This window comes from Triturus cristatus, chromosome 4_2, assembly GCF_964204655.1.
Source record: "Triturus cristatus chromosome 4_2, aTriCri1.1, whole genome shotgun sequence".
Taxonomy (NCBI): Eukaryota; Metazoa; Chordata; class Amphibia; order Caudata; family Salamandridae; genus Triturus; species Triturus cristatus.
In genome coordinates, this window is record NC_140586.1 from 190,358,293 (window position 1) to 190,386,074 (window position 27,782).

A 27,782-nucleotide genomic window follows, 5' to 3' on the forward strand; every position below is an offset into this window, starting at 1 on the left:
TTGGACCCGCCCTTTACACAATCCGGATTCAAAATGGCGGTGGCCGGTTTTGTACGGACTCTAGCGGTGGTGGGAGCTGGCAGTAGTGGGGCATTGCTAGGGGGGTGCCGTACCTCCCTGTCCGTAGCCCCTGCTCGCTCTGCCATTGTGACCCACGCTGGAGCTATCCTGCCAAAGCCCGAGAAGGTGAGTGCAGCCAATTTCAACTTAACCTTTTGACAGTTCAGGGCAGTGCCAGTGATTGATATACTCAAGCGTTGATCTGCTGGTTCTCTGGCCTTTTTGTGGGAGTTACTTTAAATCGGGTGAAGAATTTTAGATTAGCCATTGGTGGGGTTAGACTTTGATTGCCGGGTCTTGAAGATAAATTGGTCATGGAATGTTGTTTTTACTGCAACGCGTTTGGATTCTCACGTCTGTATTTTTAGGTCTCGCCGTTGTCATGGACAGTATCAATTTTAAGTTAGCTCGTTGCCTAACATTTGCTGACTTTTTTGTCAGCTTCCTTTTGCTTTTTGTTTTCCTTATATGTCTCATTTTCGTTATATCATATATATATTACCTACTGGCGGTCGCCAGTAGGTAGTTATAGTTAGGACCCTGTTTCCATAGGAAAACCGCAACATTCTATTTGGAATAACTTTGGCGCCGGTCGACGAATCCTTGCGAAATTTTCAAAATAGGTGGGGCGCTACGCTCCGCTCCTACCCTGAAAGTCTCGGGGGGATTCGTCAAGCGGGGGCTGAGAAAAAAGGGGGGTCCCAAAACGCGTTTTTCCCATGCATTTTTCCATAGGACCTTTAGACACAGCTACAGCCCGAACGGCTGAACAGAGTTACTTGAAATTTGGCAGAGAGGTAGTCCTCAGGTCAAGGAAGTGCCTTTTGTAGGTCTGGTGTAAATCTGTTCAGTAGTTCCTGTGAAAATAGCATTTAAATCAATATATATATATGTGGCAGCTTACGGTAAGCTTACCGTACGCGTACGGTGCCGTGCGCGAGTGCGAATCTGATTGGCTGTTAGATCTTAGTAAACATTCGAATCGGTCGAAACCAGGAAGTGGCGGCCGCCATTTTCTCTCTCGCACTCTGAGAGGGGGTTAAAAAACAAAGGCCAAAAACATGTAAAGGGGCTGTTTAGACAGCTCCTAAGCACCTAGCCATATTGAGGAAGTCCCCAAAGATCCCCCAATGCCAAAAACGGAATTTTAATATTTTCGATAATTTCGCCGATTACGCGTACGGTAAAAATTATAAAAAATAAAAAAATATCCATACTCTCCCCACCCCATGTGCAAATGGTGCCCGAAGGGCCTCATTTGTGCATGGCATATGAAAATTATGAAAAAGTAAAATAATACCTTTCACAACGAAGCGCATCATATGTCCTCCATGTGTGCACGGTGCGCGAAGCGCATCGTGCGTACATGGCCCATCAAGCGTAACGTGGGCACGCGGTGCGGATAGCGCACCGCGTGCCCACCGTGCGTGCACGGCACTAACTGCGTAAAGTGGGCGCGCGAAGCGCACCGAACGAACTGCGTTAAGTGGGCGCGCACGCCACGAATGGCGTAAAGTAACTTAGCATTTAAAAAACCGTACAAATTCACTGAAAAAACCATAGGTTTCACACACGTTATAGTTAGGAATTAGCATTTAAAAAACCTTGCAAATTCAGTGAAAAAACCATAGGTTTCACACATGTTATAGTTAGCTGGACATTTTACTGATAAAAAAACCAATGAAATTCCCCCGTTATAGTTAGTGCAGGCAACTATAACTCACGCGACCGCAATCCTCTGCTGATGACATATGTGTCTTTATGAAAAAAAAATATTTGTAATATATGTATAGCTAAAATTTAATGGAAGAAGACATGGGCAAATAAGTGTCTAAATACAGTATTAGCATCAGCAGAGGATTGCGGTCGCGTGAGTTATAGTTGCCTGCACTAACTATAACGGGGGAATTTCATTGGTTTTTTATCAGTAAAATGTCCAGCTAACTATAACGTGTGAAACCTATGGTTTTTTCACTGACTTTTTTATATATATATATATTCACTTAAAAAAAAAACATAGGTTTCACACATGTTATAGTTAGGTGGATATTTCACTCGTAAAAAACCAATGAAATTCCCCTGTTATAGTTAGTTCAGATAACTATAACTCGCGCGCCCGCAATCCTGCTCATGACGTCACATATTACATCTCTCATGACATGGTCAGTGGCATCACTGATGACATCATCCTTGTGATGGAGTGGCGGTCGCGCGAGTTATAGTTATCTGAACTAACTATAACGGGGGAATTTCATTGGTTTTTTACGAGTGAAATATCCACCTAACTATAACATGTGTGAAACCTATGGTTTTTTTAAGTGAATTTGCAAGGTTTTTTAAATGCTAATTCCTAACTATAACGTGTGTGAAACCTATGGTTTTTTCAGTGAATTTGTAAGTTTTTTTAAATGCTAAGTTATGTATGTTATTATTTTTTTATATATATTTATTTAACAATAAATCGCGTATTAAATTATTATTATTTTTTTTTTTAAATGGTTTTTCACCGTGCGCGCACCCCCGCGATTTAAAATAATAATTAAAATGTTTTTTTTGCCTTCGGGGTCCTTCAGGGACCCCCTGGCAAAGGCTAGGGGGTCAGAAACTCTCTACCCTGCCCCCTTTTCACGTTCGCCACCTTCCTTTTTCACTCTCGCACTGAAAACAAACAAAATGGCGGCCGACACTTCCTGATTTCGACCGATTCGAACGTTGACTGACATGTAACCACCAATCAGAATTGCGCACGTTAGGGTGCGCGCACGGTGCACGGCTATAGATATGTATGTGCTTTTAAATGCAATTTTCTCAGGAACTACTGAACAGATTGACACCATATATGCAAAAGGCACATCCCTGACGACTACCTCTCTGCCAAATTTCAAGTAATTCTGTTCAGCCGTTCGGGCTGTACCTTCAACTAAAGGTCCTATGGGAAAATGCATGGGGAAAACTTGTTTTGGCACCCCCCTTTTTTCTCGGCCCCCGCTTGACGAATCCCCCCCGAGACTTTCAGGGTAGGAGCTGAGCGGAGCGCCCCATTAGTTGTGAAAATTTCGCGAGGATTCGTCAACAGGCGCCAAAGTTATTAAAAATAGAATTTTGAGATTTCCTATGGAAACACGGTCCTAACAATAACTATCTACTGGCGACCGCCAGTAGATAATATAGATCTTTTCTTTCCTACCTACTTATGATTGTCACTCATTTGGCGCATATCTCTTTACCCTTATTTTGTTTAGATGACATTCAATGAGACACTTTTTTTTTTATTTACAATTCGATGTAAATTGTATTTTTTTTATTTAGCACAAACATGGGACAGAGATTTGGGGTGTTTTACATATATCTCGAGGTATAAAGATTACCAGCACTCATGGGAGCAGTTTTACCCAGATTTTATTTGGGTACAAATACGCACAGACGTGTTTCGGCTACCACTTTTCTCTATGATCATTGAGAAATCGGGGGGGGGGGGGGGGGGGGGGGGGGTCTGGCAGGCCAATGAGCGGACACGCCAAGCCCGGGAAATTGCCGGGTATGGATTTGGCCGCATGGTTCAAAGGGCTCAATAGGCTGGGGGCGCACCAAGACTTAAGGTCGTAGGGGGGGCCCACACCAAGAACATGTGCCTTCGCCGTTGACCCACACCTGAAATGAGGGTGTCGCAGCCGCAGGCAGAGCTCAGGCAGGGCTGAGACAGCACAGAGGGACAGCAGTCAGAGCTGAATAGCCAAAGAGGAGCTGATCAAACCCGTGTCTTTGGGGTTCCTTACGGCAGGGGAGCAGGCGACCGGTCAGCATGGGTCAGCAGAAGGTGGACACGGCACTTGCAGCCCAGGCCCGGCATGAGGGCCACCCTCAACACTTGGCGGCGAGGTGTAGCCTAGAGGCCGCAAAAAGGGCTAGACCTGCTGACCGGGGGGGCATTTGCTCAGGGCACTGTAGAAAAAGGGTTGTGCTGCCAAGATTTAAGCAAGGATACAAGAATTGCATGATTGATTGTAGGATTAAGACGTTTGTATATGACAACATATAAATAAAAGCTGCGGCCTTTTGCTCCATCCACAAATTGAGTCTGGGGTGCATAGGTTGCATGCAGGGGCTGGAAGCTCAAGGGGCTTGCCCCTCCTGGGAGGGGTTAGGTGGTAGCCGAAATGCATCTGTGCGTACTTGTACCAGAATAAAATCTGAGTAAAACTGCTACCGTGAGTGCTGGTAATCGTTGTACTGCGCATCTTGAATATTTAAGCGCAATTTCGCTCTTGCGCATGCAGCACCCGCCCTTGAGTGCAGGCACAGATATATTTTCTAGGTACAGGTAAGTTAAGGGTTTTGTCCAGAATCACAGGATGCAGAGTTGACTTCTAGGACTCAAATTTGGTTCCATAGTTCCAAAGTCCACCGTTTTCTGGCCGTTGGTCATAAATGTTTCTTGCTCTCTGTGCTGCTTCCCCGCTCAGTTCAAGGTCCCTGTGCTCACTGTGTTGCTCCTTCAGTTTTTACATTGTGTTGGCCAACCTTCTTTGTCTTGTTTCGTTTTTTTCCTTAGAAAGAGGTTCCTATCCCCACCCTGCCTTGCTACTGGTTGGTGATATTTTCTCCGTATGCCACCTATAGCTCTACCTCAACTTCCCAGTGCGCGTTGGCCCTGTAAATCAAAGGACATTTGTTTAGTGTCGTGACGCGTCCATCATCACTCTGGAGCATCACGATGACACTTGAGCATGTACTCATCATCAGACTTCATCGTTTGCTTATGTTGAACAGCATGAGCCAAAAGTATTTCTAAATCCAAAATACTAGATCTATTGGCTTTGCCAGAGCTTGTTTTTATTTGTCTATTATTTCTGTTTAAATGGCGCTCTCCTGCCTGCTCATGTAAATAACTAAAGCTGCTGCCGTTTTGCCATTTGTAAGCAAATTAAATGAACAATATTGCTATTAACCAAGCTAATGGTTCTATATAGGTAACTTTATTAGTTAAATTAAACCATAAACATTGTTAAAAAACATACTACACACATCATATACATCAATAAAATCTTAAAATGAAGTTATCGATTGTAATAACACTCTTTCTCACATAAACGGAGCATTTGATACTGGATTTGCTAGGCTAACAATTATGCAAGTCCAGCCTAAAGTGAAAAAATACCTGGACTGTCTGGAACTAAGGAAGCCTCAGCCACGTGCAAATTTACAAAGAAAGTGCACCAGGATAGCTTTTAAACATTGTTTTGTCAGTGCAAAAGCACTATGACTGCAATAGACGAGTCCAGCTTAAAGTGCAAAAGTGTTAAACATTGCTATCTCAAACCAAAAGGACCTATTCATGTGCAGATTTGCAGAAAAATGCTAACCTTTAACCAGAGTAACATTGGACACCAGTTTTTGATGCTTGAATGCTAGGGCTTCAATAAGCAAATCAGACCTAAAGTGCGAAGGTGCCAAACATTGGTACCTAAAACCTGAAGTGTCTCATTAATTTGCAGAAAAAGTGCAGACATGTAACCAGGGTGATATTTGAGCATGTCTGTCCCATGAAGCATTGCCTCTTTAAAATCTCTTTGATTGGCTGGCATCACTGCTTTCACTGTTTGCTTTTTTTCAAGCACTACTTTCTTATTTTGTGTGACGTTCTTCTCTTGAAAGTGTTTTCAAGTCTTGTCCTTTAATTTTGTTTTGGATTTTTTTAAAATCTTTTTGTTGCACATTTTTAATTTTTGTTGACCGACTTATAATACATTGTACAAACAATGGACATTTCCGAGCAATTTCCATAACACTGCGTAGCGTATCGATAATGAAATCCAATTGCGTGTTGCATAGGCATACATGCCTGTAGGCAACTGTGGTGCATAGTCTGATGCGGCTGGACATAGGCTAAGCATTCAGTTCCACCATCAATATAAAGAGAACTTTTCGTAACTATAAATCTTTTAGCTGGTCTCCACTGCGTACTAGGATTAACGATGGTACAATAGTGCAAAAATATAAGTAGGCATGGGGCAAAGAGGATGAATGATATTGTCCTTTGGGGATTGTGCCTATCAAACTTAGATAATATGTTAATTGGAGAGACGGCTTTGTCTTGTTAAGGGGGTTATCGTCGTCCCACGGGTCAGCTCACAGGTCCACCAGAGGAGCGTCCTAGCTGGGGGAAATAGGGTATTTGCGCACATTCCTCATGTCTTCCCGGTGCAAGGCTGAGCTCTCAGCTTGTGCCCAGACAACCATTAAGAGTGCCCAGGAGGAGAGTACAGGAGGATTGAGCAACTTCCATCTGCTGGTGATTAAGTGATTGGCAAGGAGAAGAGCCAGATCTAAGAAGTGCCCCTTGGTTTGTTTTTTGTTGTTTTTTTTGCTTGGTCTGGTGCAGCAATCCTGGCAGGGACACCTCCCATGTGTGTAATGTGGAGTGTCTTGTTTCATCATATTAGATGGTTCATGACTCCTAGCCAATAATGGCGAGAATGATGGGCAGGCCCGGAACATATGAAGGAAGTCGGTGTCTCGTGCGAGGCAGCGGGGGCACAACGTGTTTGTTTGGTGAAAGTAGTGGTTGATTTTGTGAGGGTTGGAAGCCGCGTGTTGGACTTGGCCTTTTTTGACTAAAGTTCCTTAAACTTTTTGCCTTCCTCCTTGACCTTTTTCTGACATAATGTTGCCGACTTAGATTCTTTGGGCACTTTGCCACTGCTGATCAGTGTCAAAGTGCAGGTGCTCCCTGTGTAACGTGTTATGATAATTTGTTGTCCATAATTGGTATATTTTTGCCTTACTTGTGAAGTCCCTAGTAAAGTGCACTATGTGTGCCAGGGCTGGTAATGAAAATGCTACTAGAGGGCCTGCAGCACTAATTGTGCCTCCCACACAAGTAGCCCTAAGAAGAGATCTCAGGCCTGCCACTGCAGTTCCTGCGTGCAGTTTAATTGCCTTGTTGTCCTGACAAGTACACCCACTTGCCAGGCCTTACCTTCCCTTTTAATGCACATCAGACACCCCTATAGTAGGGCCAAGGTACACCCCCTGGGCAGGATGCAGTGTATGTGAAAGGTAGGACATGTACTGAGGTGTGTACCATGTCCTGAAAGTGAAATACTGCCAAATTTGTTTTTCACTGTTGCAAGACCATCTTGCCCATAGGACAGAATGGGGAATGCTGTGTCCCATGGTTCCTGTATATCTTCCCATAGCCATAAGATGGAGAGTTAGAGTTTAGTGTGCCTGAACTCAGAATTTAATAACGCCTCTTTTTGTGAAGATGGTTTTTGAATTGTGTGTTTAGAAACCACGCTTTTAGAAGTGGTTGGTTTCTTGTCTTAAACCATCCTGTGTGCCTATGCCTGGTTGTATATTGCCTGCCTGAGTTTGGATGTGACAGGGTCTGGGAAGTGTCCTGACCCCAGGGAGGATTAGGTGAGACAGCAACAGGCTGGCCTGCGTTTGATGTGGGGGGAGGAGTAGCACCCTGGATGTGAAGAGGGCTGTGTTGTTGCTACCAGAGGATGGCTCCACCTCCTGCTGAGCGTCTGGGCCCCAGACCCTGACTATCAAAGGAGAAGGGTGTGCACTGCCAGGAAGACACCCAGGTCTGGTTTGGACAGGGGTCAGAGCCCCCTGAACACAAAGACTTCAAAGGCATTTAGGGATATAAATGTAAGAGCTGAACCCCTGAACTCCAGACTGAAATCCATACTGAAAAAGGATCAAGAGGAACCTCTGCCAAAGGAGAACAGCTAAAGAGACTGAAGAGAAGGACTGCCCTTGCTGTGTGTTCTGGAGCTGGCCTGCAGTTTTCTGATTTGACTAAGGAGAGGACAAGGGACTTTGCTGGGTGCTATGTCCCCCCCCTGCTTGTGAGTACTTGGCTGTGTCCTGATGTAGCGTGTCTCCAAGGGCCCGAGGAGAGCTGGTCCCCTGTTGTGGAAACTCAGGAACATAAAAGTTTGCAACTGTATCTCAGCGACGCTTGGTGCATGGTGCTTTTGCACGCCTGAGACTGCTGTGTGGTCCGTGGTACTGTTTTCGAGGTGCCCCATGATTGCATTGCCCCCGCAGCGTGAAACATCGTCCACGCTGGTGCATTACGGATTGTGGCCCGAGCCGTCATCGTAACTGAGGCTGTGAGTAAAGATCGCAGGACCGAGCCGCAACATGATAAAGCCTTACTAGGGACTGAGTCTCAGCGACGCTGTGTGCGTGTGCTCTTTGCACGCCTGAGACTGCCGTGTGGTCCATGGTACTGTTTACGAGGTGCCCAGTGATCGCATTACCCCTGCAGCGTGAAACATCGTCCACGCTGGTGCATTGCGGATTGTGGCCCGAGCCGTCATTGTAACTGAGGCTGTGAGTAAGAATCACCGCCGCCGGCCCGAACCGCAATGTGCTGCAGGATTTCTGGAAGACTGCCGTGTGGTCCGTGGTACTGTTTGCAAGATGCCCCATGATCGCATTTCCCCTGCAGCGTGAAACATTGTCCACGCTGTTGTATTACTGTTTGTGGCCCGAACCGTCATCGTAACTGAGGCTGTGAGTAAGAATCACTGCCGCTGGCCCGAGCTGCAACGTGCTACAGGATTTCTTGAAGCTAAAAAAGCTGCAAGGTGAAAGGGATCGTGATCGTTGTTCACCGAGAGGAATCTACCTAAGATCGTCAACGAAAGAGAAGGCAGTGCCATAACCCGTCCGGCTACAGTGTCACCTAGCAACACAGCCACAACGTGATCGGGATCGCCCAGCAGAGCGTCTGACGAGCAGAGAGAGAGAGAGACAGGTAAGGCTTGGACTCCGGTCTGGAGCCGCAAGCGTGTATGGCCTGGGGAGGCGTGCAGGAGGAGTACAGGAGTACTCCGAGCACTCTCCTGCTGCACCACGTTAGACGCGCTGAGTCCCCAAGCGGCCCGTACCGCTTATGACCGTTGTCTCTGGTGTTGGGGCCTAGTGGGGGCCCAAGTTGACTGCGCAGATTGGCGTGCAGCATTATCCTTTCATTACGAACTGCCTGATTTTTGCATTACGAACCACATTATTATTGCATTACGAACTGCCTGATTCTTGCATTACGAATCGCATTATTCTTGCACTACGAACTGTCTGATTCTTGCATTAAGGACTGTCTTATTACTACATTACGAACTGCGTAGCATTGCATTAGGACTGCATTAGAGATCGTGAATTGCTCATTAATACTGCAAGAACCTACAAGTGATTGCTGGCCTAATAACCGGCCAAGTGAATGATTACGAATACGCTTATGTTGGATTACTATCGTTTGGTCTCATCGTATTCCTTTTTATAAAGATACCTATATTTTTATGAAACCAGTGTGGTGTCATCACTGTGTTACTGGAAGTATGGGTTGCAAATACTTTACACATTACCTTGAAGATAAGCCAGGCTGCTTGTGCCAAGCTACCAGGGGTTGAGCAGGGGTTATCTAAGGGTGTGTCCCTCCTTACCCTGACTAGAAGCAAGGGTCCCTATTTGGACTAAGCTACCTACCTCAGCCAACTAGAGACCCCCAGTTCTAACACCGCGTGTAGTATGTGATATTGTGTTAGCTTGCAGCAAGTGTTGCGGGAGACCATAGCAGGGTGTACCAGGATGTTCTGCCACTCTTATTTGTGCAAGGGCGGCCCATAACAGTGTAGAAAGGTTGTAAGTGGCGCTGGAGCGTGCATGATTGCGTAATGAACTGTCTAACCATCGCTTCAGATGACCTTTCCCCATTGCATGTAAATATTGGATTGTTTGGTGCATAGCTGCACAGCTCCCCAGTGTATCCTCAAACCTCCGGATGAGGTAAGTGTACAGGTGGAATTGGCACGGAATGAGATCAGTCCCTGCATTTAGGTCCTTCATTGAGAGAAGTGCTCAGTCGCGGTGCATGTCTCCCAGGCTATGGAGCCCAGCATCGTGCCAAGGATCTAGTTCCACCAAGAAACTCACCACATTGTTCCAAGAAACAGTTGCCCCGGGACATATGGAGTCACCAACCGGGTGAGGGAGGCTTCTTCAGAAGCATCTGCACGCAGCCCACACTGGGGGTTGGGGGCAGTGGTGCAGGGTTGCTTTGGAGAGGGGGTGAAACAGGTGCAATATGCTTTCTAAGTCCCAACGGGGAGAGGCACTCGCAGTGTCTTCCAGTTGGCAACCAACAAACCTCCCATTGTAGTTGGGAGGTCGGTAGTAGTGTTTGAAATTCGGCACTCCCAAACCAACCTGATTGGACAGGAGATAGCTCTCAGCTAGGGCCATCCTACAATGCACAGCACGCCATGTGAAGTCGCTTCTCAGGCACTAGAGGGAGCGGAAGAAGGATTTGGTAACATATAGTGGAAGGTTGGTGAAATAGTACAGTATGTGCGGCAGCATTGCCATCTTGGTGAGAGCTTTTCGGCCCGCTACTGAAAATGTAAGGGTCTGCCGGAATGACATCTGCATGCGCAAGGAGGACACCGCCTGGGTAAGGTTTCCATCCAGGAGAGTAGCCGAAGTATGATATATCCATATGCCCAGATAACCGATTGTGATGGGCTGCCATGACAAGAGGGCACCATTTATCTGAAGAGCAGGGTCAGACGTTGTGGCACTAAATTGGAAAAGGCAAGATTTTGCCCCATTAACCTTGAGGCCCAGTGCCTCAGCAAATCTGTTAAGCAACTGTGCTGTTTGCCAGGACGTCATATGTCTTTAAGTTACAGGAGCATGTTGTCTGAATAGAGCGAAATGGAGTAAAGGCTATCGCTGAGCAGTATACACCAACGCCGTCTCTGCTCCTTAAAGATATGGACCAGCGGCTCCATCGCTGAAGAGAAAAGCAGGAGCAATAGCGAGCATCCTTGACTGGTGCCTCTGTGGATCGGGTCAAATATTAGGTGACCCGTTTTTACACTAGCAGAGGGGAGGGTCTAGAGGAGTCCAATCAAACAGGCAAAGCGGGTACCCAGGCCTTAGCGGGGAACACCTCAAATAGATAGGTCCACGCCAGAAAGTCAAAAGCCTTTTCTAAGTTGAGCACTAGGCAGCCCGCACATGTCAATGTAAAGGGCCGTACTCCAGTTCACAGTAGAATCTGCGCAGGTTCAGAGAGGTATTTCTGGCCACGACAAATCCATTTTGGCCTGAGTTGGACTAGTTCTCGGACCACGGGGTCAGCTGGCCTGCTAGTATTTTAGAGAGTATTGTATAATCTGCATTGAGAAGCACCAACGATTGGTTGGATTCCAATGCATCCGGGTACTTACCAGGTTTGGGTAGTGATAGAAGTAATGCTTTGCATAATGTGGGTGGGAGACCGGCATCTGTCATGGATTCATTGTGTTCAGCCTTGGTGCCAGTGGTGCGTGGTAACCAATATAAAATTCAGGTGTGAGCCCGTCAAGGTCTGCGTTCTTGCCCTTGGCAAGTGCTCGAATGGACTCCTGCACCTCAGAAAGTGTGATGTTTCTTGTGAGTTCCTCCCTCTGTTCAGGCGTCGACCTGGTAAGGGTTACATCAGCCAAGAAGCACGCAACTTCATCTGCTGTAGCAGCAGTCACCTAATTGTATAATGAAGCATAGTGTCGCGTAAATGCAGCATGTATGCCCCGTTGCGTGTGTACAAGGACCCCTGAATCTGAGCGGATGGTCAGTATGGGACAACGTGGTAGTTCTTGCCAGATCAGCCATGCAAACAGTACTCCCTCTTTTTCCGCCTCAGAGTCTGTCTTTGTAGTGTGGATGGTGTAATTGAGCAGTCACACTCCCTCTCTAGCAACTCTGCATGTTCGTGCCTCGCCTGGGCTAGGTAGTCCTTGCCCTCAGCAGAAGTCTGGCTTGTCTCTCCTGATGGAACAGCTCCCATTGAACCTGCGAAACCTCTTGGTCAGTCTGGTTGCGCATGTTCAAAGCTTTTACCCAGACAGTGTCCTCTAATCGCCACCTTGAAGGTGACCCATTCGATCAGCCAAGAGGTGGTGGTATCCGCATTTATAACGAAATACTACAAAATGCTACCATTGAGGGAGGCCCTAAAAGGGGTGGGTCTTTCAAAGCTGTAGCTTGCAAGTGCCCAGTTGAATGGGGGAGCCATAATCCCAGTTTAGTCGTAGGTGTTTGGGTTTAAGGTCTTAGTGCATCCTGCCAAGGCAGTGTTTGTGTGATATGAGGGATTAGATCCGACATGCTGACTAGGCGATCAATAAGGACATGTAGGTCGTGGGAATAAAATGATTATACTCTTGTGAGGGCATTGTGCAGGTGCCAGATGTCAAGCAGGTTCCAGTGTTGCAGTCAACTAGTTAAAGCAGAAGCGCTTGAGCTGGTGGTGGTGCGGAGAAGTGAGAAGGATCAGTCTTATTCCACGTTAAGGACCCTATTACAGTCACCTAATAGCCAGGGGAGTCTGCTCCATCTCACCAGAACCCCTACAGAGGCATCTAAAATGCCGCCTGCTCAGAGTTAGGGACATAAATCGCTCCAAGCAGCACACTGTAGCCCTCAACAGAGACATCACCACCCTCCAGGTCTATGACCCTGTTGTCCGCAAAGAAGGGGGCCCCTGCCTTTATCCACACCAGGACCCCATATGTAGAGTCGTCAGTTGAGTAAACGTAAACCCTCCATCATTTCTGTAATCGCATAGCCTCTACCTATGTTAGGTGGTAGTCCTGCAGAAACGCTATGTTGGCCGTCTTGCGGTGCAAGTAGGAGTAAACAGCATATCAGGCCGGCGGTAGGAGCTGTGCATCCCTGAACATTCCAGATTAGTATATTAATGTCAGTTATCGTACTAGCAGTTAAGTGAGTATAATCCGTCTCCCGTCAGAAGGGCAGGTTCAGGGCCATCCAGAGGTGAGTGGTCTAGGCAGGTGCAGGCAATAACATCCAACCAGTGGAAAAACAACAAAAGGAAAAACCCCAATACCATCAAGTGCAGAGACACAAGCATACTGACAAAGTATGCCAGTGTTGGCCAACTGATGGGGGGAGGTTGTCATGTGTGTGGGGTGTATGGATGCACTGATCCTTTAGTGCCAGGTGGTTAATCCATGCCCGGCGCCATCATCAACTTCTGTGTCAGTGCTTAGGTAAGGCATACCGTTTGGATAAACCAGTGCGAGATTGTGCGCATTGCTAACTCAGCAACTAAGGGGTGAGAACATGCAGTGAACACTAGTGCTACCCCATCGGGGTCTAGCCCAGTGACGTCGGCATGGCTCTCGGGTGGCGAGGCGGGCAATTAAAATAAATAAATAAAAACTTGCCTTACCGCTGGGTCCCACATCTCTGCTCCTGCCCTCCTCGTCTAACTTGAGGAACCGGAAGAACAGCCAGGCCCCACTGACCAATCCCAACGCTGCCATGCAGCGTTGTGATTCGTCTGAGTGTCCTGGTTGGATGCTCAGTCACGGAATGGGGGCCTGGGAATGTTCTCCACACAGGCTGTAATGCCTAATGCAAAGTGCGCATAAGTGTTTTGCAGGCCAAACAGTCATGTGCAATTAGGAGTGGACAAACCACTCCTCTCCTGCCCAGCTCCGAGAGCAGAGCAGCCCCGCCCGCAAAGCATAAAATGATAATAAATCAAAGTTTTTCTAATTTTGTTTCTCCATCGCACAGCTTAAAAGCAGTGGGGCGACGCTCCTCCGCAATAGCGGAGGAGCCGCCACTGGTCTAACTCTGAGTTAGGAGGCACAATCTACGGGAAGTTGGCACCAAGTCGCCATTCCCACCAACAGCGACAGCCATCTTCCAGCGTACTTATGACAACTTTGTAGCCATAAAGTGTAGGAGGCCCTCTTGTGTTGGCTTGAAGTAGGAGATGCACATGACCATTGCATACAATAGCAGCCTGCGTCTTTCCACCCAGTCCTTTGGGGCAGACCCACTTCTCAGACATCGTTCCTGCGTGAGCGGCCCTCTGTGCCCTCCGCCCTCTCTTCCACGAACGAACCCGGTGTCTTCTCGATGGTATGTTTCTCACCCTGCACTCTGTTTTGCCCTCTGGTGCCTAACTGATTCTCCCCATCCTTCTCCTCTTGCACTCGTCCATCTGCTTCTCCCCTTTGCTTCCACCACCTGTGCCCTGTGTTGCTTTCACCTTTATCTTGTTGCTTTTGTTACTGCCCTCTTCCCCTGTTGCTTTTGTGTCCCCTTCAGCCCTCCCCTGTTAGTTTAGCATTCCCTCCCGTTTTGCTTAACAGTTCCTGCACCCTACCCCATGTTGCTGCTGCTCCTGTGTCTACTTTTTATTTTAAAAAAAAAAAGCTTTTGCACGTTCTTGTTTACAGATCCAACTTGGATTGGTACCTAAAGAGAAAAAAGGCGTTTTCATTTTGTAGGCTTGCACCACCAATGCGGGCAGCCACATCCGGGGCTTTTGTGGACGCATATATGTTTTATTTTAGCGATGCCGCACAGCATCGCAGATGTTGTTACATGGTTTAAAATCTGTGGCAAAGCCAAAAGGTCGCAAAAGTGAGACCTATTGGTTTTGCAATTTTTTTATTCCAAAGTAGCATTGCTTTGAAACAAGGCCTCCAGATGTCTCTCCTATCTCTAGCTGCAAAATTGTTAGTTGGTGGTGTGGCCATAGTGCTCTGTTCGTTGTCAGAGATTCAGAACTGCAAGTATGACACTGCAGCAAGTTGGCATAGGCATGTGAAGAATAGTGGGTGGCTGGCAGGTGATTGCCTAATGTCCTTCCCCCCCCCCCCCCCCCCACACACACATGCATAAACACACACTACCAAGACATGTCACCTGCCAAAAGCGAGTTAGTTGAGAGGTATTGTCTGTGCTACATAGAAAGTAGGGTTTTGGACAGACTAGGCTAAACAGATTGTTTACTGAATCCATCTGGTAATTGAAATAGAAGCCCTGCAAACTTAAGTTCCAAAGTTGATCAAAAGATGATGCGATCTATGAAAAGTTCTAGATCTCTCCAAATAAATCAAACTTGCTTTTGGAGTTTCCACAGAATGTAACAACACGTATTTTTGTGAAGTAGAGGGGGATAACACAGCCATTATGATGTCCTGATCTCTGTGAGCCATAGAAATAACCTTTGGTTTCAAAATTATATCATCCAAAATTCTGTGAATAGGTCTGCACTAAAGAGCTCCAAGCTCACCAGTCTTTCAAGCAGAAGGTATTAGCACAAGGAAGACTACCTTGATGGTCAAACGGTTCAATGCTGCAGCATCAAGAGGTTCAAACGAAAAGCTCAGAGTTTTTAAGATAAGAGGCAAGTCCCATGGAGGAGGAAAAGAACACACTAACGTTCGAAAAATAGAAACCCTTGTCAGAAGTCTGGAAGCAATGAACACGTTTTCACTAAGTCTTCCTCAAGGTTCCAAGACAGGTTCTAATTGCTGCCCAGTGAGCCTTAAAGTTTGAGACTGCATGGTTGCTCTTGAATCCCTTATAGAGAAACTGAAAAACGGAGGATAGTCCACAGCATGAACAGGAGATAAGATCCTGGAAAGCATCTGTTCTGAAAATATCCCGTGTCAGGATTTTAATTTTTTGTTTTAATTTTTTTTTTTTAAGTAAAGCGAATTCTGGATGTTTGATAACATCAGCAAGGTGAATTGGTAGACCCCTATTTTGCATCCTAATCCTTTCAACCCAGGACCAATATGACGGGTAAGACATCCTGGTTCTCAAAAAGGAAACACACATGGATTGTAGGATAGGAATCCTTTCTCTCAGAGGCCAGAAAAGAAAGACAGACTAATCATCAGCTACTTTCTCATGAATTCTAAGAAGAAAATAAGTTGCAGAAGTAACAGGAAATACATAGAGGAAATGATGGGGCAAAGGTGTATACAGAGCATTTGTTCCCCAATACCCTAGAGTAGGAAATTGAGTGGGAACAATTTGAAAGTTGTTCATTCTCTACTGAAGCAGAAAGATCCAGGAAGGAGCTTCCAAAATGCTGGGAAAAGGCCCTAAAGATCTCTGAATTGATAGTCAGAAACACTCTGCTCAGCCTGGAAGTTGCCCAGACTTCTGATATGGACAGCCTTCAGAGATGGAAAATTAAGTTCTGCCCAGGCCCCCAGATTCACTACTGTCAGTTTGAAAGGCGTTGATAAAGGTCCTTCCTGCATGGTTTTATGCACTGTTACTCTGTTGTTTGAACCAGCACCAGCTGGTGTTCTTGAAAGTATTAAAAATGGTGCATTGCTGAATAAAATGCAGCAAATATACCCCACCCAACTGCTCTCTTTGAAGTTCCTTCTGTCCTGCAACAGACCAGTCTTGAATAGTTTCTCCCCATCTCTTTGTACTGGCATCTGTTACTACTAAAGGGAGACCAGGGTGAAGTAAGAGATATTTAACCAGAGATTCCATCCTCCACCATCACTAATGGAGGCTGGAGAGATGAACAGTCACTGGAATCAGTCTGGGCGCCATCTTGAGTGTCCTAGTGGTGCTGCTTACACGCAGACACCCTACTTAAGGCGGTTCGTCAAGGGGGTCAGCTAGACATGGTACTTGTGCTCACTAGCGCGCTACTGGACTCGCTTGCTTAGCGCTGTGCTGTAGGTGCTGTAGATGCGCTCTGCCTATATAATATTTTAAAGTTACCCGTTTTGCATCTGTGTTCTTTTATTTTACTTTCCCTGATTTTATTCTTGGGGAGTTGCCCCCTCACCTGCACTGTAATCGTTGCTTCACCGCTGCTTAAGCGGGTCCTGTCCTGGGGTTTGGGAAGTCGGGAGAGAATCGGCCGCCATCTTGAGAGTGGGCACTGGTGGTGACACTGTCTGGGCGCCATCTTGAGTGTCCTAGTGGTGCTGCTTACACGCAGACACCCTACTTAAGCCAGTCCCTCAAGCGCGCAGCGGTGACGCGCAGCGGGGAGCGCCTTCCCTGCGCCTGAGTCGTGCCAGAGTCCTGCCCGTCTGCGCTCGTCCGCGCCGAGGTAGGGCTAAGGCAGGGCTCTGTAGCTCTTTACCTTTCGTGGTGTCTTTCAGCTCTAATGTATTCTAGAACCGTGCTGCTTAGTCTTCGTGATTCTATGCCCTGTACGCCTACACAGTTTTATCCTCTCTCTGGCCCTCTTCTTTGCCCAGAATGTGAATTTAGACTTCCTTCTCCTGCCTCCATCTCTGCTTACAGGACAGCCCACTTGGGATGCCTAGATAGTACTGCATTACCGTTGGTAAAATCTCAGGTTCCTTTTTAATTTGAAGGTCTGCCATCTCAATGTGAGGTCCTTGGCCAACTCCTGCTTGCTTCCGTTACCTCGCACCAGAACGGCAACCTGGGGAGATAGGCGCTTCCTGGTTGCCACACCTAAACTCTGGAACCTTTTGCCACTCACCATAAAAACTGCCCCCAATTTGATAAGATTTCGTAGGCTCTTAAAGACATGGCTGTTCAATCAGTAATCCTGCGGCTTGGTCTTTCGTTTTTGTCACATGCGCCGAGACACCTTCGGGTATTTGTTTGCGCAATAAAAATCGCGAAATAATAATAATAATAATATCATTTGGATGTTTATAATCTTCTTACGGAGGTAGCTCCTGACATTTTGTTTATGTCAGAGACATGGTTGCATGAGGATGCCTCGGCCGCGGTTAACTTAGCTCTTCCCTCCGAGTATGCGATTTTTACTCATAATCGTAACTCGAGAGGAGGTGGCACTGCGGCCGTTATTAAATCCTGCTACTCATGCGTATGGAAGCCTTTGGACATAACTGGCTGCGAAAGTGCTCATTTTCGTATTTCGGTTAGTCCTCATTTTACGTTCTCTGGCCTACTCATCAATCGGCCTCCGGGCCCGGATGCTGCCTTCAGGTCAGCTCTCCCTGAAGCTGTCAGCACATTGGCCGTAAGGGTTGCCAACTTTAGTATCATTGGCGAGTTAAACCTGCATTTTGATACTCCCTTTTCCCCTGCCGCCAGTAGTACTCTTGCTGACCTGGAAGCTCTCCAGTTATTTCAGCTGGTTAACCATTGCACTCATGTTGGTGGCCATATCTTAGACCCTATTTTTACCAATCTAACTTCGGTCAAAGTGCTGCCACCCAGGCCCGTGGCCTGGACCGATCACCATCTTATAGAGCTGCACCTCCTGATTAAAGACTCTCCTCACAGAGCAATTGCGCCTGTGTCTCTTAGTCGCCCATGGAAAAAACTGAAATTAGCCGATTTTCATCAGCTTCTTGGTCAACATCCCCTAGGCCCTTTTTCTGATGCGGAATCGGGATATGATCTATTCTGCAACTGGCTGACTGGAGCCTTAGACTGCTTGATCCCTATTGCTGAGAGTAGACGCCGTCGCGCTGATCCTAGTCCTTGGTATGATGACTCGCTCCGGCTCCTAAGGAAATCTTGTAAACAGGCTGAAAGAGCCTGGCGTAAATCATATCTGCCTGACAGGAAAAAGTTTGTATCGTACCAGGACAAAGGAATATCATAGAGCGGTCTGTAAAGCTCGAGCTGCTTACTTCTCCCGTGAATTTAACAGCAGCACTAATCCCACCAAATTAATATTTAACGTGCTTAAGGACCTTACAGTCAGTAGAGCCCCAGTAGCTGAGATCTGCTCTGCCTTGCATTGTGAGGACTTGGTCGCCTTTTTTGTGGAAAAGGTGGAGGCCATTTATCGTTCCTTTTCTGATCCATCTGCTTCTTCGGAGAAGCTAGAACCTGGCCTAAAGACAAATCCGGTTCACCAAGGGATCCTCTTCGACCTGCCCAATTTAGAGATTCTGCGTCACTCTGTCTCTCTCCTCTACGTGATCTTGTCAACCTGATCTTGTCAACCTATCTCTGACGTCTGGCTCTGTTCCTGGTAGCTGGAAACAAGCCCAGGTGATGCCTATTTTTAAAAAAACTGCCCTGGACCCATTAAAATTGGAGAACTATCGCCCCATATCTCTTCTTCCGTGGGTCGCAAAGCTGACTGAGACTCGTGTCAACGCCATTCTATCTAACCATCTTCATTGTGCTAACATTTTAGATCCGTCACAGAATGGCTTTCGACCTGGCCATAGCACCGAGACTGCGCTGCTCTCTATGGTTGATCACCTGCGAACTCTGGTTGATTCTGGTTAAACGGCGGTGCTTCTTGATCTCAGTGCCGCGTTCGACACCGTCTCCCACGCTGTTTTATTACAGCGTCTGGGGGAGGCAGGTGTCGATAACGTGGCACTTGAATGGTTTCGATCTTTCTTATCTGGCCGCACGTTTAGGGTTGTTACTCCTCCCTTTCAATCTAAACCCTATCCTATTGCACAGGGTGTGCCGCAAGGATCGGCTCTCAGCCCCACACTTTTCAATCTCTATGTGCAGCCGCTGGCTGCTGTCGCCAAGCGTTGGAACCTGACTATAGTATCCTATGCTGACGACACGCAGCTGGCGGTTGCAATAAGTGGGGCATCCGACCTTGAGGCTGCTAAGTTTCGTGAGGGAATTAGCTCTGTGGCCCGCTGGTTGACAGATAATTGCCTGCAATTGAACGCCAAAAAAACCGAGGTGCTCATTGTTGGCAAGCAGAGTCATCTCTGGGGTGATCATTGGTGGCCATCTGAGCTTGGTCCAACTCCTCTTCCTCCCTCCGAGGTCAAAAACCTTGGGATTTGGCTGGATTCAAGACTTAGCTTTGTCTCCCACACTAAGAAAACCGCCGCTACGTGCTTCGGGATTCTTCGTAGGTTCAGACCCATTTTTAAATTCTTTGATGCTCCAACCAGACAGCTTATTGTTCAAGCTACGATTTTGTCTAGGTTGGATTATGCGAGTTCTCTTTTGCTGGGAGCCAATTTAGCCGAACTTGCTAGACTTCAACGCGTTCAAAATGCTGCCGCCAGGGCTCTGGTTGGCTTACCGAGATTCTGTTCGGCTAAAAAAACCATTTGTAAACTCCATTGGCTCCCTGTTGCTCAGAGGATTAAGTTTAAGTCTCTCTGCCTTTCATTTAAAATTTTGAAGCACTCCTCTCCTCAGATATTGGAGCATTTTATTTTGCCCTATGTACCCTCGTGCCCTCTAAGAGCCGCAGGACTTCACCAGGTTATAGTCCCGCGGTTTAAGAGGGCTAGGGCCGGCGGCCGCTCCTTTAGAGTGCTTGCTGCAAGGCTTTGGAACTCTCTTCCTGTTCATATTTGGGCTATTAAGGAACTTTTTGTCTTTAGGAAGGCCGTTAAAACCTTCCTTTTTCCTCTGGATTCTTAGAGTTGTTATGGTCGTGTCTCTTGGTATTGCTTGTGTCCGGTACTTTGTCCGTTATAGCGCCGGGACGCCCCTTTGCTGGGGCAGCTGCGCGCTCTGTAAATCCGGATAACCTAACAACATTTTGAAGCCTTAAGAAGCAGGTTTCCAATACTTGAAGATGTACAAGCAATAGCTGAAGACAAAGTTGTACCCTTAACTATAGACATCCTGCAGCTTGATAACTCAGAGGTGAGCACAGTTCTTAGGGTCTCATTACCAGTGGCCCGGATATTAGAAGGGTATTTCCCACAGTTAAAGTTACTTGTACAGGGGTACAGATACTCCAAAGGTGGGGAAAGTCTGGTCCCATTATCAGTTCCACTCTGAGGGTCCACATAGAAATGGGAATGCCTGAGGGAATCAGTAATGCTGTAGTATAATATCTTGCCTTCTAAAATAGTGGTTCATTAACATGCAGGCAGGTGTGTAGAGGGGCACACAGATTTTTTTGGGGCTATTTTGATGTAAGTTGTGAATAGTATATCCATCCAAATGAGTTTTTAGCCGTCCACTTAAGGTCCTGCCTAGTGTTTGTGGATGTTTGCTTGTGTCCTACTCTACTTACATGCTATATTTATTTCCATCCATTCTTTAGATTATACAGTTAGTTTCAGTCTATGTCCATCACATAATACCAGTGTCATTTGATTACTGCTAACTAGACCCCATTGCAGGGCAATCAAACCCACTCTCTTCCTATGACCCAGAAGCCTCCCTTTCTAACTCTCGCCACTTTCTATTCTGACAGACACGTTTCGGACTGGTGCGCGTCTTCTCTATTGTTATTCCCTTCCTGTACGTGGGCACGCTTATCAGCAAGAATTTTGCGGCACTACTGGAAGAGCACGATATATTTGTTCCAGAGGATGATGACGACGACGATTAAAAGGTACAGGAGCATGAGTTTAACATTCTTCTTGTGGGGCGGAAGTCTTAGTGGGTTGAATTGGAGGGACAGGATGCCTGAGTGGATAAGAGCTTGCAGAGCATATTTGTCCATTAGAAGAAGCCAGAGTGTGGTGTACTTAATGAGTAGGAAATCTGAGTGGGAGGGCAGGGTGTGCTTCACCAAAGGAGGCGAGCCGGAGTTGGGATTAATAAGCGGGCATGTGTTACAGATTTCCAGAGCAACCTGCCCCTTGAAGGTCACTGGTTTCTGAATATTTACCCAGTTATTACTTCTTTCTGCTGTAACACGGCAGAAGTCCTCTGATTTAGCAAATATCCTCATTGATGCATACTTCCATCACTTGTGCTTAATAAAGGTTGTCCATACATTGTTCCTCAGTAGTAAACCAATGCTGCAGACCTGTATGAGTTATCAACACGTCACCTAACTACACAGGCCCCTATTTACTTGGCAACATATGATGGAGGAGCAGAGAAAAGGTTGTCTGAGTTTACACGGTTACAGGCAGAGACCGAAGAATGTTTACCTTCTTTAATAACGTTTGGTTAAAAAAAGAACCCCGCTTAAATTCAGTTTACAAAGAGGTCACTTAGAAACGGTCAGCACATGTTCTCTCACATGTAGACTGCAGCAATTTATATGTGGCACTACGTGTTCCAGTGGTATTCAAATGCTAGCTATCTTAGGCCCTTAAATTTAAGATAATAATCATACACTCAAAAGCAGTGACTGGATCTCATGATTCTGTTCCTGTGGAGACAGATGGACTTGGGAATCTCTTCCAATTGGTCACCTTCCCTGCACCCTTTTTAGGTCGAGCCCAGACTGCACTTGCGCTGTCTCTTCAAGACGTATATATACGTTTTTGGACTTACAACCCGCCCATTACTTTTAACTTGTTACTTTGGGTGTCCTTAGGAAAGATTAACCACTAGAAAGCAAACCTTTTCAATGTGTCCCTCCTTTTCATGTTTTGTTTCCTCCCACAGAGCACTACCCTGTTTTCAGTCTCCAAGTTCTGTAAGCATGCTGTAATTCTTGTTTATCTCCTTCCATTTGCGTGCATTCAAACACTGAGACGCTGTTTTCAAGGGACGGCTGGCAAGGAACTCTGTAGCAGTCAGTGGGCAGGGTTTGCATTGCCTCCAATGGCAAAGTCCATTCCATGTCAGGGGCCACTGGCTGGTGGTAGGAAGCTGGCGAGGATTGGTTCTCAGCAGGCATCACCATTGCAAGGTGGCTGGTCACTCGCACTTTGTCTGTACCAAGATGCTGACAAGTGGGTGAAAGCTTTGCCCCCAGAGCAACCTCCAACACCCCGGAGAAAAGAGAAGATTGTCCAGCCAGCTAGCTAAGGCAAAGGCTTAGAGAGCTAAGGAGCGAATATAGTCCTGTCAGGGCTGCGCCAAGCTTGCAAACAATGTGTATTTTAAATAGTCTGTAGCAGTCTCGACAGTGGTGCAGGATTCAGTTCAGATCTGCAGTCTGTGCTGGTAAAGTTCACGTTTACAAAATATAAGTTATCGGAGCAGTGCCTGTAAAGCCAGATGCGAGTGCAATGCTGCAACCTCAAGTTATTTGCCTGCACGGTTCCAGGCAGTGGCAGGAAGTTCTGTAGCTAGGTAATGCAATTTACTGCAAAGAATACAGTCCAGTTTTAGTGAATTGCAGCACACGGGCAAAGGAATTAGGTGCTATAAACGAGAGAGAAAACAGTAGTAGCAAGGCAAACTGGCAGGATTCAGAACTCCAAGAGCTGCTCCTCCCCTATGAAATGAGGAGCGCTGTGATGAGCAAGCCAGAGATTTGAAACGTAGCCATTTTGGCAATCTGTTCAGCCCAAGATTCATTTTAGTTTGATGGCCCCTGCTGAGCTTGGACGGTTGGTATTGTTTTTACAGGTACATAGCCATTTGTGGCCAAATTCAGCATTTTGGCATCAACAGTATTGCACAAAATGCCTGCTAATCCACAGTCTTCAAGATGTCCGATCGTGGACCCAACAGTTCTATCAGCTTGATTTCACATATTCTCCAAGGATTGTCCAAATCTTTTTTGTGGTGCATGGCTTATTTAGAGTACATTGAAGCATCACCGGGTCCACTTTGGGACTTGCTGTTATCTTACTTTTGATGGCAAAACTTGGATACAGATACTCCTTGGTTGTTTGGACTCACATTTGAGCGTGCTACTTCCATCTTATCTGGATTAAGAAAGGGATCATTGTCCTACCAGATCCTCTTCACATTGATAGTGTACATAATTGTGCTTTTTTGGCATTACAGAGGGGACACTCTTATCTGACACTTTAGATCCTGAATCAAGGTATTCTGCAGCTTATCAACCATCGGGCGGTCTTCTGTGCCAGCACCCAAGACAGGAATGATCTCTCCAGATGGCACGTGGGTCAGGCTACCATTTTTGCTCTTCTTTCTGCACCATTTTTATTAGGTCTCGCCTAGCGATGCAGCGCGAAGCGCTGTCGCCAGCGAGATCTATTGTTGTTGACTTGCCTCGGAAGGGGGACAAGACATGTGCACGCGCAGAAAGGACTGCAGTTGTGCAAGCGTACGGCGGCGTTTGCACAACTCCAAGGATAGGAGATGTGCACGAGGCAGCTTGCACCGCGTTTACACGCCTCCTGCTTACTTGCTGAACAAGTCAGAGGACTGCAGATGTGCACGCGCCAACTTGCGACGCGTTACCACGCCTTGTGTGCTGCTGCCGGGGCCCAGTGTTGGTGCAGTGACTCTCCTGTTCTGTGCAAGACGGGACAGAAAAATGCAGGTGAGTAAAGCGCCGCGGCCCATTACAACATGGGCCTTCGAAGTTTCCTGTCTCGCCGAGCTCCTCGGAGGGGTTACGATGCAGACAGCAGGAGGATTGCAGATGTGCATGCGCCAACTTGCGACGCCTCGGGCTTTCCCACAGCATCTGTTTGAGCTTGTTCTTATTAGGTCTCGCCTTGGGTTTGGAAGGGGGACAGAAGATGTGCACTTTCCCCCGGACAGCATATGTGCACGCTCACTGCGTCGCGCGCTCCCACCGCGCTCGCCTGGACAGCTCTACGCCATCGGCTCCGTGTAGGGTGCAGTTCCTCACAGCAGCCGCTGTCTGATACGGGCACGGAGATCTCGCACTCGTAAAGAGGTGGCAACGAGAAGGCAGCACGGTGATGCCATCCACCTACGGGCACAAGCACCCATCAGCCTGCCTCAGGGGGTGACCTAAATAGTAGGCAGGCACCAGAGGAAGAGAAACTCGTTACTGTACAAAGGAAGTAGCGGGTAATTCATTATAGTTGTAAAATTAGTTTACGTTCATCAATGACTTAATACGCACACACAAAAAAATACAAATCGGGTGTCATTCGCCTAGAGCGTTACGTAAACTCTGCAGCTCCTGCTCCGACTTCATAGCGCCTTCTTCTGCACAAGGCAGACGTGCACCGCCGCTGCCAGTGAGGTGCACAGTCAATCCGAGGCAACTTGTTTTACATGTATTAGACATGTTCTAAGGGTGGGGAGATGTATGGCCAGAACAGCAAAGAAAAATAATAGTTCACCTGTTTTTCTCATGTACACAAAATATGCAGGCTCCGCGGTTGCTTGGAGAAAGCTATTAGAGCCTTCTAGTATATCCAAGCAGATTATGAAAACAGACATACTATGAAGAATTGTTAAGCCAGTGGTTCGAATCTGTATAGAGCTTTCTATAAACACCAACCTGCAAATAAGTCGTAGGTTTCTGTTGAGGGCCACAATAAATAAAGGATTATTTCTTGCAGAAGAACTTATTTTACACGGTACAGATGCGGCCTGTCGCGCACAAAAGCCTCTTTGGAGTCTGCAGGGTTCGGAATGTCCTGCATCCCAAGATCCGACCCTCCGCCTGATGAGGAAGGTGTGACCCATAACAACCCACTGTTGTCATGTCTCCTTACCTGGCTGCCGCTGCATTAGAAAGCCTTTCCCCAGCAGCAGGACAGCCACGCCAGGGAAAGAAGATCAAAAAAAAAAATTGTATAGGCAGAGCCGAGCACCCCCATCCCCCAACCCTCCAGGCATTTGCTTTAGGTATTCAAGAAAGATGACTTTACGAAGCAGTCACCACGTCTTGAGCCGGCAACATTATGTCATTTGAGTCTTCTCAATAAAGTGGAATACCGACACGGGGATAACACAGTTTGAAAATGTAAAAGGTGCTTGTTTTTTTTACAATTCAGTTGTGATAGTAACCGCTATATAAATGCAATTCAAACAAATTTAAACAACACGGATTGTAATCTACGCGGAACTTTCTCAGTGTATTAAAACTATTTTTAAAGTGACGTTGTGCAGAAAGATTACACTTGTCCCCATAAGGCTAGCATAAAAGATAACAAGCATTTGCAATGCAATAGGTCTCGCAGTTGTGAGAGTTTGAGCTATTGGCATTGTAAATAGCAATGCCTTTTATTTACGTGTTGGTTTTTAAAACATTGTCATTTACAATGCCAATAGTTTAAACTCTCGCAAATGCGAGACCTATTGCATTGCAAATGCTTGTATTGAACTGGAGTGATTGCTGAATAAAGTTTCAGCATAGTGGGGGCATCAGTATCCTTCTGCTTCGTTGCGACTTCCTTCAAGGTCCATGACAATCCATCAAGTACTCCTGGGGTGCTCTGACTTTTTTTTCTTTGTTCCACTAGCAAACTACAAGACATTGTGGCCACCCTGTGTGCCCCAAAGAGTACCTCCACCTGTACAAGACTGTTCCTTCTTCCTGGTCATATTGGTCCATTTTGAGACTGCCACTAAGAATCAGAATCAGTATTTCAGGCACCGACCTTTCTACCTGTACTCCCAGGGGACGGAAGCCATCCCATAACTAAAGCTCTTCACTTCCTGTGCATGTATTCAAGAGGTTGTGTTTCATTAAATGTTTTGAGTATTTGGACTCACATACTCTGACGTGTCTTCTGCGAGTGCGTATTGAATGCAGCACAACATTTTGATTACCTTCCTTAGCACCGGAAATGGTCTCAACCCCTCTACTCCCACCGTCATTGCCAGAAAAACACAACGCGAGTTGAACTCTCTTACCCCATCACTACTCGGCACCTCCTGAAAATCCTTTCGGATACCAAGCCACCCTATTATGTAGTTTACCCAATCCCAGCCACTGAACTTAAAAACGTCATAGCATCCCTGTGGGGGGCAATACATTAATCCCGTAATCCCTTGCTCCAAGAACATGACTTATTACCCTAAAACTGAGTATGTTTGACCTATGATGGTAGCAAGTCTTGGCAAGGCCAATAGGTCTCGTCTACAAGAGCTATTTACTTTGGCAGTGTTTTAAAGGTATGCTGTACAGCGGTGCAGAAGCTTTGAAGTGTGGCTAAAACTAATTTTAAAAAGATCTGTGACACAGGCAGGGATAATGTTTTTTTTAAAGTGCATCAGTCCTCTTTTAAATTATTTTAGCCATGCAGCATGGCAACCCATCATTGCCAAAGTTGACAATGCCCATGCTGTACAGCATTAACAAAAGGAAGTGGCAGAGCCACTGGCCATGAAGGTGAGATCTATTGGCTTTGCCAATGCTTGCTCATTTACCTAAGGTTTCCATTCACTTTCCTACCTTGTGTCTCATCCCTTTTAGATGTGTTCTAGAATTATTCTGTCGCAATCAGCCCAATTGATGACAGCCCATCCTGCACATCCAGTCAGCCGCATCGATGTGTGGCAGAGATGTGTAATATACAAGGCCAATTTAAAAGGGGGGAACTGCAATACGTATTTGCACTGAGAGTATATTAATATGGTCTCACTAAGACAGAGCAGTAGACTGCTGTGGTCTCCTAAATAGACTGTGTTTGTTTTCCATGTACATGCTATGATGTGGAATAGAATTTACTATCAGAATGGAAAATCCAAGCAGTTAACAAAGACTAGGTTGTTATTTATTTGTTATTTATGTGTTACTTATTTGTTACTAAGAAACACTCTTGCAGGTGGCCATAATCATTTCATGCTCTCCCTCATCCACTCGTCCCTAGAAGCTAGACTAAGTGGACATAGCCAGGGGCATGGCAAGTCTCCAAATGTCCAATGCACCCTTTGTCCTGTCTGCCTACAGAACAGGGCTTTGGTGATTGTTTTCTCAGGATGTGGCCATTGTTTCCTCTGAATGTTGTGGTACAGTTCTGTGAAGAGCTGCTGTTGTATCTGATTTCCGCTACAATTGTTTTCTTTCCCTGTGTGCTGCGGTGTATGACTTCAGCCTTTTTCACTAATCCCCCTCTGTATTTCTTCCCAGCCTAGTTTCTGTTCCATTGAAAGATGGAAGCCTTCGGAGCGGTTGAGCTGGCACGGACTTACATCCCCACAACCTTTTACAGGCAGGGAGCACAGAAGATCAAGAAATAAACCAGACATGTCCAGCCTGATTCACAGCTGAGGTGCTCCCTGCATGTGCCAAAGGGGTTGGCCTGTGCCCGCCTTGTATCCTAGAGAGGCTGGGTCGACTGGTGTAATGAGCATGGTGTGTGGTATGGGACTGAGATGATCACAAGTTTTAAATATTAATAAAGATGTATCCATTA

At 46.5% G+C, this 27,782-nt stretch overlaps 1 protein-coding gene across 1 annotated transcript; it reads left to right on the forward strand.

Annotated features, from left to right (window-relative positions):
• On the forward strand, positions 1 to 27,782 carry SMDT1 (single-pass membrane protein with aspartate rich tail 1). Its single transcript, XM_085601100.1, has 3 exons — positions 1 to 186; positions 21,029 to 21,169; positions 27,497 to 27,782. Exons 1-2 carry the CDS (start codon positions 34 to 36, stop codon positions 21,164 to 21,166), a joined length of 291 nt encoding a protein of 96 aa, XP_085457226.1. The 5' UTR covers positions 1 to 33; the 3' UTR covers positions 21,167 to 21,169; positions 27,497 to 27,782.

Excerpts from the sequence above, each read along its gene's own strand:
- SMDT1 (XM_085601100.1), top strand. The coding sequence starts at position 34 with ATGGCGGTGGCCGGTTTTGTACGGACTCTAGCGGTGGTGGGAGCTGGC. Across the intron at positions 187-21,028 it reads TCCTGCCAAAGCCCGAGAAG|ACACGTTTCGGACTGGTGCG; the intron begins GTGAGTGCAGCC and ends CTATTCTGACAG.